Source organism: Ceraceosorus guamensis (genome assembly GCF_003144195.1).
Source record: "Ceraceosorus guamensis strain MCA 4658 unplaced genomic scaffold IE81scaffold_126, whole genome shotgun sequence".
Taxonomy (NCBI): Eukaryota; Fungi; Basidiomycota; class Exobasidiomycetes; order Ceraceosorales; family Ceraceosoraceae; genus Ceraceosorus; species Ceraceosorus guamensis.
In genome coordinates this window covers 27,242-39,517 of record NW_020290121.1, presented here as the reverse complement: position 1 = coordinate 39,517, position 12,276 = coordinate 27,242, and the positions used below count along the sequence as shown (strand labels likewise).

Below are 12,276 nucleotides of genomic sequence, written 5' to 3'. Positions count from 1 at the left end.
TCCCCTTCTCGCATCAGAAACATCCCCAACGCTCCTGCCGAGTCCCCACCTCGCACCGGAAACAGTCCCAAACGCTCCTGCCGAGTCTCCCCCCCCCCCCCCTCCATCTCGCAACATAGACTCACTTTCGGATCAAAGCCGACCAGCGTGACGAATTTCTCCAAATGAAAGCACTCTCTCAGCAACTCGTCGTGCAGCTCGTACACGCTCTGCAGCTCGCGCTTGATGCGTCGCAGACGCAGCTCGCGCAGATCCTCTAGCGTCGTCGTCGTCGTCGTCGTCACCAATTGGACCTCTTTCCCCTGTCTCGGCTGCGAGTGAGATGAGTGGGAGAAGGCCCATGAAGATGAGGGAGATGAAGAAGAAGAAGAAGAGGAAGAGGCGGAGGGCGAAGGAGATGGAGAGATGAAGGCGGATGAAGAACGGGCCGATTGGGGCAAAGCCAAAGCCAAATCTTCGTCGGAGCAATCTTGCGAGTCGCTGCTACGATGCTCCTCCTCCTCCTCCTCCGACGAATCGAAATTCAGGCCGAGTGGCAATCCTTTCCGCGCAGCTTTCTCACCAGCACGACGATTGCTCTTGGTGCGCGCAGCAGAGCCAGACCCGCATTTCTTTCGCTTTGCCAGGTCAGTCGACGCTCGCACCTCGCCGTCGTCGTGGGTAGAAGAGGTGCACGAAGCAGCAGACGCAGATGCGTCCCTAGCCTTTGCGGGTGAGGTCGATCGAGTCTGACTGGTAGGAGCGAGCAAGTATAGTTGAGGATCTCCAGTCCTGGACGAAGGTCTCTTCTCTCTGCTAGGTCTCGCCTTGCCGTTGTGGAGCGTTGAATTTGAGGTCGAGGATGTGCGTCGCGATCTCGATGGCGATTTGGAGGTGGTTGTGGTCGTGATCGCGGACAGCTTGCTGCTCACCTTTTCTTTCTTGCTGTATGACTGCTTCGCACTCGCACTCGCACTCGCACTCGCACTGGCACTCGCACCCGCGCCCTGTGCACGCGCCTGCGCCTGCGCCTGCGCCACCGCCACCGCCGCGACGTTTTTGTTGGGCAAAGTGCCCGCATGATCGTCCTGATGCGCAGGATCGCGGCGGACGCGCGTCGATGCAGATGGCTGTTGTTGTTGTTGTGGGTGGCCGTTCGCATTCGCCATTGTGATGGATTTGGAGGTGTAAAGTGTGTTGGAATGCGAGGATTTGAGTGGATTTGCGTTGATCTGATGCTGTTGGGCAGCAGCAGCAGCTTTGACGGAATCATGCTTGGGAGCGGCATGCGCAAGCTTTCTAGCGCTGCTCCTACGTCCCACACCCACACCCACACCCGCACCTGCACCGCTCGCCCCTTCTTGATCGAGTGTAGCAGCGCTGCCGCCATCGAGGCTGCTCGCCATCATCCTGGGTCCCGGACTAGAGAATGCCAATCCTTGCAATTCCCTCTTTTGCCTTTTGCGAGGTGGCGCTGCACCTTGAGAAGATTGTTCAGTCTTTGCATTCGAGTTCGCATTGACAGGAGCAGGAGCAGGAGCAGGAGCAGGAGCAGGAGCGGATGTGGAATGGGAGTTGGAAGGTGCAAAGTTTCGAAAGATTGGCCAGACTGGACGAGCAGCTGAGGGCGCGGCTTGCGGTCGTTTTTGATGTTGTTGTTGATTGGAGGTGGTGGTGCCGTTCAGAAGCTTGTTTGTCTTCGCTCGAGCATCGTCCGCCATTTTGGAAGATCGAGCTGCACCCGCACTCGCACTCGCACTCGACACTGCTTGTCGTACACGAGTTGGAATGATGACGGCTGCTCTTCTCCTTCGAACCTGATTTTCAAGCCTTCCATCGCTGCTGCTGCTCGTCCAATCCACCTCGCTCTCTTCCTCCTCCTCCTCCTCTTCTCCACTCTCGCCCTGACTTTGACTTTGACTTCGACTCTGACTCTGACTCTGACTCTGACGCCGACCCGGACTCCGACTCTGGCTTTCGCCCTGACTTTCACCCTCGCTCTCGCCCTCGCCCTCGCTCTCATCCTCATCTGACGAGAAGACGATGCTTCTGGAAGGATTGCGTCTGCGTCCAATGCTAGCCGACATTCGCAATGCCATTTCCTCTTCCTCGCCATCGCTCTCATCCGCCTCCTTAAAAGGCGATGCGAAAGAATCACTACGCTGCTCCTCCGCGCTGCTCTCCTTCGAGCTCAAATCAGACGAGCTCGGAGCTGTTCTCTTTGTTCTCGTTCCACTCCTCGCTCTCCCTTTGCCCCTTGCCCTCGTCCTTCTCTCACCTTTGGGTCGGCGTGAGCGGGAAGTTTGTGCAGGTGGACGGCTTGCAATGGTGCTGGTGCTGGTGCTGGTGCTGGTGCTGGTGACAGCATCAGGAACGATGAAGCTGGACGATGCTGATGCTGTTGCTGACTTAGTGGAGCGTGACTGGAGGTGATTATCCTGCCTACGCCGGGCAGGGGGCATGGCATCCGACAAGCAAGATGTCCGTGATCGCTAGTCGAAGTCAAACTTGCCAAGTCGGTCGACTATGCTCGCCTGCCTCGGAGTCTAGACGCGGGCAAGGTGCTGAAGCGAATTGTGAGTTTGAAGAAATGCACTGCACCGGAGCATGCCCAGCGAACGTGAATGTGTTGTGTGCGTGTTTCGAGGCAGGAGCAAGGAGCGAGGAGCGAGACCTTCGATCCAAAAGATCGAGCCATCGCCATTGACCATTGATGTTCACATTGACATTCCAGCTACAGAACCCCATCGACACATGCTTCCCGCCCCGCCCCGCCCCGCTCCCGCTCCCGCTTCGCCCCTGCGGCGGAACCTTCTCAAACCGCACCGCTATCATTATCATGCCTCTGAAGCATCAGCAAGCGCGCATCACGCGTCGCGCCTTTCGAGTGTTAACACGTGAACATGAATTGCGAATCATTACCACGTTGACCCGGCCGGCGGGTTTCCCTGAATCGACGCGTAACTCACGATGATTCGATGGATCGTGATCAGCAGTCACGAGTATAGCCTTGATTGTTGCTTCTTCAAACATCTCTTCAATCCTTGCGCGGTTCCGGCCACGCTCTCGCTCTCGCTCTCGCTCACGTGCTTTTGAGAAACAGCAGTTCGTTCGGTCAATCTCGCCGTGCAAGCCAGAAGGTATCCAAATATGTCATTCGTATCGAGGATGTTCATGCCACAAAGTCTGTCGGCGGGGTGTGTGTGCAAGCGCGCGACAAGATGATGTCAACGCAGTCCCAGACTCAATTTGCTGATCGGGTTCCCAAGATCAAGTAATCATAACGCGCCCTATATCCATTCCTGCCATTCTCGAATAACACACCCACTTGGACCGACCGACTGACTGCACGTGAGTTTCAACTCATGAAGCGCCTTTGTTCATGATTGCCGTCTCTAGTAACACCGCCACACCAACTTGACCGACTTCGAATAGAGTTTTTTTGACTTTTGAGTGAAGTGTCTGCATCGGCCACTGCACGTAAAGCCAAAAAATTTCTACCGAGGCTGGCAATCGAATTGGGGACGATTGATGTGTGGTACGTAGAGCAGGCTGGTGTGCAAGCGGGGTTTCAATGAGATTGCCGGGGTTGCTTGGGGGAACGACGTGCGCACGCGTGGATCGTGAAGCAGTGACTCGCTCATCGCACAAACAGCGCGTGCAGTCATCGCTCAAACCTCGCGCTGGCAATCGCTTGTGTATCAACGAATCTTCGCGTGCGTGCATGGCTCGCGCGCACGCACGCACCAGCCAGCCAGCATGCACAAATCAACCAATCCTCCAGCGCAATCGCATCCGACCATCATCGCTCCTTACCACCATCTCGGTGTCGCTTGCACGTCATAATCTTTCCAGCAGCGGTTTCGATCAGAGCAAAAAAAAAGGGGTCCTCTCTGCTCGCTCCTCGCAGGCCCTTTGCACCTGCCTCGCCCATCATGGCGGCCAACTTTATCGGAGCGCTCATCAGCCTCACCTCCAAGTCGGAGGTGCGCTACCAAGGCAGATTAGCCTCTCTATCTTCCGAAGAAGCGACAATCTCGTTGGAACACGTGAAAGCCTGCGGAACAGAGGGTCGATTGGCCGCTCAAGGTAGGCCTCAGGATGAGATGCCAGCTTCGGATGGAACGTACGAGTTCATCGTCTTTAGAGCGGCAGATGTCAAGGACTTGAGAATCGACGATCCTAACCCCATCAAGGCTCAACCTGATGCCCCTCCCGCTTTTGTCGATCCTGCAATTCAAAGTGTGAGTGGATTTGAGGCGCAGTGTGCGCAGTTTGAGATGGCACATGCTCCGGGTGGTGGGGGGCGAGGATGAACCCCCCGGGTGTGGTAGCAGACCATGCTCGATGGGGTTACGCGAGGCTGACTCAGGCTTCGTTCTACCCGCAGTCATCTCAACGACCGCCAGCGCCACAGCAGGCATCCGCTGCTAGTGCTGCCACTGCGCCGGCGTCCGCACCCAAAGCGACAATTGCTCCAGCCGCTGCTCCCGTACCCGTGCCCTCCGTCGCATCTGCTGCCCCAGCAATCGCTACGACGACCAATGGACTCGCTTCGTCCATGGCCAACCTTTCAGTAAATTCTGCAGCTCAAAAAGGATCGTATGCCCCGGCATCTGCTGCTTCCAAGCCAAGCACGACTGCTCGAACGGGTCTAGCAAGCGGGACGACGCCTTCCAATCTGCCAGCCATTCCTCACGCCGCAGCAGCCGCTGCTCGTCAACAACAATCCGTCGAAGGCACGAATGGGAAGAATGCAGCGCGAGCCACTTCTCCGCGCAATCAGAGAAATGCATCTCGCGCAGGTGCAGGAGCAAGTGGTAGATCGGTATTCGACAACCGTTCGCCCATCGCTGTACCGGATGCGGATTTCGACTTTGCAGCAGCCAATGCCAAGTTTGAAAAGGATCGAGCAGCTGCCGCATTGTCCCCCAAGGTGGACAGTGTGGGACTTTTGACCGATGGCGTCGTCCATGGAAATGAAAGGGGGGGAGGAGCAGGATCACTGGACTCCATCCCGCCACCTCCTGCAGAGCCAAAGAGCTTTTACGATAAATCTACCAGCTTCTTCGATTCGATCTCTAGCGAGGTCAAGGAGCGCTACGAAAGGGTTCCGGGCGCTGCGGGTGCAGGTGCAAGAAACGCTTCGTCCGGCGCGGGAGAGAGCAGAGGCGGGGCTCATGAAGGAGTCGGAGGCGGTAGAGGTAGGGGAACCGCGAGAGCCAACAGATTGGCAGAGGAGCGTCTGAATCTGAGCACTTTTGGAGAAGTGGGATCGGCGCCGAGAGGTGGAAGAGGTGGGAGGGGTGGAAAAGGAAGGGGAAGAGGTAGAGGTAGGGGACAAGGAAGAGGAAGAGGCGCGCCTCCTCCTGCTCATTTTGCCTAGGCTTGCGTGGGAAATGTCCTCGATGTCATCGATGGCAGTCACATGGAAGACGAACAAAGACTTTCACAGAGGGAAGAACATCAACCCTTGCACTGCCCACCTGCCCACCTGCCCACCTGCCCACTCGGCCTCATCTCTGACCGGCCCGTCCATCATCCCGCAAAAGAGCACCGCTGCTCCGTTCTGACTCCCTTTCCGTGCTGGAAAATCAAGTCGGCAAGGCTCCGGACATCATTTCTCGTCGATGCCGAGTCCCTCTTCCAAGTCACTTTGCATAGATTTGACTCATATGCACCAAAGCACGGGAAAAAAAAAAAAATGATCGACGCCTTGCACTCGAGCGCGCGTCTCATCGGCCGCGTCCCGTTCCTGAACTCTTCCACACAAGCCCTTTGCTCGTCGCTCGCAAAGTGCTCTCCAAATCACTTTGACTCGAGGAACACGACGGGGACAATCGATGCGCCTCCACCGTCCCGTCTTTTTGCCCCACACGTCTCTCGTTCCCCTGTCGTGAACGGGAAAGTACGCCGCCGTGGGTTGAGCGTTCTAATCGCTCGCTCGCAAATCTCACTGCGACCCCCATTGTCCCTCTACAAATCATCTGACTCCTCGCGTCTGGCTTCTTTCCCGAAATAAAAACAAAAAATCTCGAACACTACACGATCACGCCGTTTTGATTCATGCGCTTGTGAATGCAGCTGCGTGCGTTCTTGATTCACCGTTGGAATCAAGAAATTGATGCGCTCACAGCAGATCACGTGACTTGATATTGCGCGCGCGCTCCAACAATTCGAACGAAACGCGCGCGCGCATCAGCCATGCAAAGGATCAACACCGCCGGCACCATCAACACGCTCGCCCGCACAAGTAGAGCGTTTGCATCCCGCGTATGCCTTTCTTTCCTCTTTCCACCATCTCACCCTTCGCTTCTGACCAACGAAGCGCCTCGCCTTCTTTGCCTTCAACATGACTTCTCGAACGTCGGTTTCTGCGCCCGTTGCCGGTGTGCTCAAGCGCGACTCGCCGCTATTCAAGTTGGCTTCTTTGCTTTCGGAAGCCACAACACCTTCGACGCGCGACTCTATCGCTGCGCAACTCGCGCTGCTCGAAAGTCAAAGCTCCTCGCAAGGTCTCTCGACGTCCGAATTGGAAAAGCTGATCTCTCTGTGCTTATCGCGACATACGGCTGCTGCTACAGCGCTCAAACTTGTCAGATGCGCCGTACCGAGAAGAGGGGCAAGAGTGAGAGGGGCGTCTGTCAGAAGTGTGTTGGCTTGTTTGGGTAAAGCGCCAGCGCTTGGTGATGGCGTCGCGGGAGAGAGCAGGAGGGTAGAGGTGGATGTCAGGGTGCAGGTGAGCAAAGTCATGTAGCCGGCCCGCCGGGGCGTGATGGGGTCTGCGCTCCCAAGCTCTCCCGCTGACTGCCCAGCCTCCTCGCTGGAACAACACGATCGTCCACGCGCGTCAGGCAGCGCTCTTGCGCCTTCTTCTTTGCATGCTCGAACCTCCTCCGACATTGCCCAATCTCTGGGCAGCAACAGATCCGTCCTTGTCGGGTGCAGCATCGTCGACCACAACGCTCCCAGCTTCCTTTCTCACCGCTCAAGCTCGAGCCCAGTTGGCGCGCGCTTATGGCGTCCTCTTCCATTTCCTAGACTACTCCATTCCAAGGTGCGCATCGAGCTGACTTTTGCGACCGAGCTTGACGCTGCTTACGACCATCTTTCTCCTCTATAGACCACACTTGTGCGCTCTGCTCTCTGCTCTGACGCGCAGAGCGCACGTCAAGCCATACCGCATCACCAAGCTGTGAGTGCTGTCGACACTACCCCTTTCCCCATCCATCACGCCTTTCTGACCGGACCCGACCTGCGCGCTTTCCCGTCAGCCAAGCCTTGCGTGCTCTGCATCCCACCGATGTAGCCCTGGCATCCCTACTGGCCACGTACGGCACCTTTGTACCATCGTTGCTCTTTGCATCGCTACCTCCCTCCGTCGCGCTGTCTGGCGGCTTGTTGGCCCCGCTCAAACATCCGGACACGAGCTGGCTAGAGAGGGTTTCGCGCACGCACACTTTCGATCCGAGTGGTGAAGGGTCCGAATCGCGTCGAGAAGAGTCTCGAGAAGAAGCGCTTGCGCGCGGTCGCAAGAGGGCAAAGTTGTTAAAGGGTGCCATGAACGCTTCCAACGGATCCAACAATCGACAATCGCTGCTCAAAGGTGCCGCGCTCGTTCCACCGCCCATCTGCCACCCTCAGGGCAAGTCGCCGCTCATTACCGAGGCCAGATCGCTTCAAGCGCTTGGACATGTTCTTCCTCAGGTGATTCTGCCTGCCCATCTGGCAGCTGGTTTGGCACACCACCATACCAAGCTGGCACTGCTTGCGTCGGACGACAGGCCCGGTCTGGAACGCATGGCCAAATGGGCGTGCGCTAGGCTGCAGGATGAGATCGCAGGCGCTGTTGAAGCCGCAATCGCCAGGGGCGTCAAGGGCGTTACGGGCCTTGATGGGCACGTCGCGCAGTCTCCAGCAGCCCGAAGAGCGGCAGGACTAGTCGATCTGGTCCATACTTTTTGGTCGCTGGTGGGCCTGCCAGCATTCGCCGTGACTTGGCTCACTGCCACGATAGGTTCTAGGACTATGCAAGAGCGGCAAAGTCGCGAGCCGAACCTGATCCTTTTGGATCTCGTTTATCTCTTGCCTCCTGGTCCATGGGCTCGCTTCCGTGGCGGCATATTGGAACCGCTTTGTGGTCCATCCACCAAGAGCATTACTTCGGCGCAGGACAATGCCAGGATCATCCAAGCGCTGGCTGACCTGCTTCAACGATGGTCTAGGCACGACTGGGAACGCGCAAGAAGGGACTTTGCGAATCGAAGACAACACTATTACGGATTGACGCTGCTTGATGCAAAGGTGGATCATGAGGAAACGCTGCGACGCACAGCTGCTTATGCAGCTCTGTATGGCGAAAGGTGTCTGTTGATGGTGAGTCAAATGGTTGATGGTCTCGACTGCGCAGGCTAACCACGAAAAGCTCGCTCGCTTGCATGCAGTACCCGCAAAATCTCGCTGTGCAACACGCCGTGCTGCACCTGCACGACACCTTGTCTTCGCCCAGCATCGCAGGAGTGCACAGCTCCGTCATTCCCTCGCTCTCGACTTTGCTGCAGCTAAGTCTTTCGCGCGTCGGAGCTTTGTCCACCTTGTCCCGGCTCTGCTCCGTCCTGCAATCCATCCGTCAAGCTTTTGCGGCCCGTCAAGATCTCTTGCAGTCGGACGCCCTTTCGGCCGCTCAAAAGGGGTCGAGCGTGGCGCAATTGTACTTTTCGGAAAAGAAGGGAAATCGATTAAACACCTTTGTGGTGCTGATGGCCGACTTTGTGTGGAGGAACAAGGCTTTTGCATTGCTGGAGGATGGCAAGGTGGACGAATCTGCTGCCGCATCCGCGCCCGGCACGGCTGAAGATCAAGAGGCGGAAGAGGAGGAGGAAGAGTACGAAGCGGGCTGCGCTGCGGAGATCAGCTTGTTGGCCAAAAAAGCGCTCAAACCGGCCACTGTTGGACATGTCAAGTTGCTTCTCGACGATTGCGGTTTCGACGCGATGTTGAGCGGCAGCTTGACGCACGGACCGGCCTTTGTGGGATTGATGGAGACGTACCTCAACAAGCTCTGCTCGCGCAAGACCAGCTCCCTCTCGACTGCTGCCATCAAACGCACCATCCACGGACCAGTGACGAGCGGGACGTTTAGAGAAGCGAAAAAGAATGGCCTGCTACCGGGCCAGAGCAACTTTTTGGATTTGAGAATCGGCTTTTTGGAGTGGATACAGGCGGCGGGAGCTAGTGGGTTGGCAGAGTTGCTAAAGGCTATTCTGAGCAGTTTGAGCAAGGGTTCGGCGAGCAAGGCCAAGTGATACGCCGATGTGCGATGCAATGCTGATGATCGCGAAGAGATGGAGCGGACCGGGCTAGCCTGACGCTGGCCCATTGTTGTCTGTTTTCCCCCCTCCTTTGTTGTACACGTATCGATCGCAAAATAGACCAAATTTTCTGGACATCGAGTCGCGAGGCGTGTTCCACTTTGTGACTCGACAAGCTGACAAGAAAAGACTCAGCCGTCGTCGTTCTCGTCGTCGAGGTTGGGATCGGAATCAGCATTAGAATTGGATTTGGGTTTCGTATGCTTTGCCACTTTCGGGCCCTCGACCTGAGCAGTATCTTTCCCGTCGCCAGAACCTTTGCCACTCTCCGCAGAGCCGAGATTCGAATCGAGACTGGAGGTTTTGTGGGCAGCTGTCTGTTCTACGCCCATACCTTTGCTACCGCTCATGCGCCCACCCTTGCGGCTGTTGCGCGCCGTGGGCCAATTGTTGGGATTGTCTAGATCAGCCCAGAATGCTTGACCCAGATCCGCAATGGGATCAGTCTTGCACCAATCCTGACCAAAGAATTGACGTCTGCTTTGAAAGCCTCTCAATTCCTCCTTGCTCAATAGGCGCGTCGCGTCCAGGACCGTATCGACCTTCTGGTCCCCCTTGAAGCCAGCACCGAACAATCCTCGATGGACGAAACGAGGATTGGGAGCTTGACCTCGCTGAGCTTTGAAAGCAGGTGTCTGTTGCCACAATGCAGGAAGGATGGTGTTGTCCGCCAGCTCCACGTCTTGAAAAGAGACGGTGATGGGTTTAGCAGAAGAGCCGTGGTTGTTGAGCGGAGCTGCGAGGTAAGAACCATCTCCAGCGCTCGGCGCTTGTCCTTCTTCAGACGCGATGACCGCCATGTTGACTGCAAGAGCACCACCGTCCCAAATACCAATTGCTGATCCTGTAGCTCGGACGCTGATCAGTGTCTCCCACATGAACATTTTGCCCGAGCCTGCCGAGGGGGAAAAGCCGAAGCAGCAATACATCACCTTGAATCAGTCCCGAAGAGCCAGTGTCTAAAGTGTGCGGGGTCGACCACTCACCGACGATAAAGTTGGCTGAACCAGCGATCAATCCTCCAAAGAATGCGCATTGTCCCTCGCAAATGAACGTGTTGAGCCATCCTTCTGTGCCAACATTGCTGAACAGAGCTTTGGTGCCGCTGCCAACCTTGACAACAGGCGCAGGTTTCAGATCCTCCACTCGTAGATCACCTCCCCGATTCATCAATTCCGTATTCTGCATTTGTTGAATCTCCAAATCGTGCAGGGACACTGTTCCGCCAGACACGTTGATGGTGAAGACCGCTTCATCCGCCCCGACCGTCTTGCGCTGGATGATTGGCCAACCTTTTCCCTGTGGCGTATCCACCAGCTGACCCAGGATGATCACTGGATAATTGATGACAAAGCCACGTGCGCTAGGCATGCCTCCTCTCTCTCCCGAGCCACTCTTGGCCCTCTTGCTCTCATCGTCGACATTCGCATCAGGCTCCTTAGCCTTACCCTGCGAAGCTTGCTGTCGCTTTCGAATGGCGCTGCGCTTGTGTCTCATTCGCGCATCGACGCCACTCCTTTCGAGTCCGGCATTCGTGCTAGCCCGGCTCCCTTCCGATTCGCTGGTCTTTTCAGTCTTTTCGATGTTGTTGCTCGTCGCCTGTCCACCGTCTTTCGATTCGGACTCCGTCGCGTCCAGCGATTCGTCGTCTTTGCCCAGTGTGAGATCACGCTTCTGTTCGACCTTTTCCGAATCGAGTTGCTCTGCTTTCGAGCTTTTGCCCATCGTCTTTTTAACATGGGCACCGCCAGTCTCCAACTTCTCATCATCGTCTGGCGTGTCCTCACTGGCAGCGTCGAGCTGTGCCAAATTCAAGCCTTTGCCTGCCGTCTTGGTGGAGGCATCTGGAGTCGAGGCACCAAGACCATCTTTTGCTGTACCAGCATCATCCACCTTTTTTTCAGCCTGGCCAGCATCGACGGCAGCGGACGCTGCAGCAGCGACATGATCCGTCCAAAAGCGTTCCGGCTGACCATCAAAGGTGATGAAGATGACTTTGGCTTTCTGCTTGAGCGCTGCATCGAGTTGAGCCGCATTGCGCACGGCGACGGTGCCACGGGGACACCTCTTCAGGTCTCTTTGACAAGCGTCCCATTTGGTGCTGGCTTCCCCTCGCGCTGGCTTGATGGCAAGAAGCGCCGAGATGCAGGTGATAAAAAGTAGCAAGACGAGTGAGCGTCGTCTTGGCATCGCTGCTTTTAGTGAGGAGGGAGATTTATCGGGGAGATGAGGGGGTGTTCAAGTGGACGTGGGGCTTGGAGTGCGGTGGCTGAACGGATCCAGGTTGCGGCGATGTAGAGTATCAAGAAGAGCGCCTTAAGTAGCTTCTGCGTCACAGCCCCATCTCGAAGGCTTATGTGGACTAGAGCGTGATCATGAGCGTGATCATGGTGCATACAGCACCTCGCCTCGCCGCGTTGTACTCCGTCGCAACGATCAGACCCACGGTGTTCATCTGAGCATGTTAATTGGGCGAGATGAAGGACCCGCGCTTCACCGAGGGTTAGACGTCAAGCCTGCTGGTTAAAAAAGAGGAGGAGGGGGGGCGGACATGTCCGCTTGCTGAATGGTACCTCGACGGGTACGATGCAGTAATAACCCGAGTGCCTGACCGGATGGATGCACCGCCGTCTCATCTCTCCGTGCCGCTTTCCGACGGAAGGGTAAAGGCGAAAGCCGATCTTGCGTGCCAAGTGGGATCAAGGTCCCGCTTCCGCTTCCGCTTCCTTCCCTTCACATTTGCAAGCCATCCTTCCGCATCACCGGCCACAGCGTCATCTGAAGCAGCCGCCTCATGCTCAGACCCCCCTCCCCCCCAGCAAAGGCGGCTTCGTCGAGCGCGCGCCCCAGTTCGCGCTCCTCGAGATCCATGTGATGATGCTTCATCTTGCGCTCCCATGCGCGCATCGTGGTCGCAAGGGCCGGG

At 56.6% G+C, this 12,276-nt stretch overlaps 4 protein-coding genes across 4 annotated transcripts; 2 read left to right on the top strand and 2 right to left on the bottom strand.

The window, feature by feature from the left end:
• Positions 1-13: 13 nt before the first annotated feature.
• On the bottom strand, positions 14-2,441 carry IE81DRAFT_350276 (hypothetical protein; the record flags this gene model as incomplete). Its single annotated transcript, XM_025516506.1, has 2 exons — positions 14-34; positions 126-2,441. 2 exons carry the CDS (start codon positions 2,439-2,441, stop codon positions 14-16), a joined length of 2,337 nt encoding a protein of 778 aa, XP_025366489.1.
• A 1,473-nt stretch (positions 2,442-3,914) lies between these two features.
• IE81DRAFT_350275 (hypothetical protein) lies at positions 3,915-5,365 on the top strand (the record flags this gene model as incomplete). The annotated part of the gene is made up of 2 exons (XM_025516505.1): positions 3,915-4,223; positions 4,370-5,365. The coding sequence occupies 2 exons, from the start codon at positions 3,915-3,917 to the stop codon at positions 5,363-5,365; spliced, it is 1,305 nt and encodes a 434-aa protein (XP_025366488.1).
• Positions 5,366-6,538: 1,173 nt separating this feature from the next.
• IE81DRAFT_34415 (hypothetical protein) lies at positions 6,539-9,417 on the top strand. The gene is made up of 5 exons (XM_025515779.1): positions 6,539-6,718; positions 6,838-7,036; positions 7,103-7,174; positions 7,254-8,355; positions 8,424-9,417. Exons 2-5 carry the CDS (start codon positions 6,861-6,863, stop codon positions 9,282-9,284), a joined length of 2,211 nt encoding a protein of 736 aa, XP_025366487.1. The 5' UTR covers positions 6,539-6,718; positions 6,838-6,860; the 3' UTR covers positions 9,285-9,417.
• A 64-nt stretch (positions 9,418-9,481) lies between these two features.
• On the bottom strand, positions 9,482-11,540 carry IE81DRAFT_369185 (hypothetical protein; the record flags this gene model as incomplete). The annotated part of the gene is made up of 2 exons (XM_025517215.1): positions 9,482-10,245; positions 10,337-11,540. The coding sequence occupies 2 exons, from the start codon at positions 11,538-11,540 to the stop codon at positions 9,482-9,484; spliced, it is 1,968 nt and encodes a 655-aa protein (XP_025366486.1).
• Between the last annotated feature and the right edge of the window lie 736 nt (positions 11,541-12,276).

Excerpts from the sequence above, each read along its gene's own strand:
- IE81DRAFT_34415 (XM_025515779.1), top strand. The coding sequence starts at position 6,861 with ATGCTCGAACCTCCTCCGACATTGCCCAATCTCTGGGCAGCAACAGAT. Across the intron at positions 7,037-7,102 it reads CTAGACTACTCCATTCCAAG|ACCACACTTGTGCGCTCTGC; the intron begins GTGCGCATCGAG and ends TCTCCTCTATAG. Across the intron at positions 7,175-7,253 it reads CCATACCGCATCACCAAGCT|CCAAGCCTTGCGTGCTCTGC; the intron begins GTGAGTGCTGTC and ends CTTTCCCGTCAG.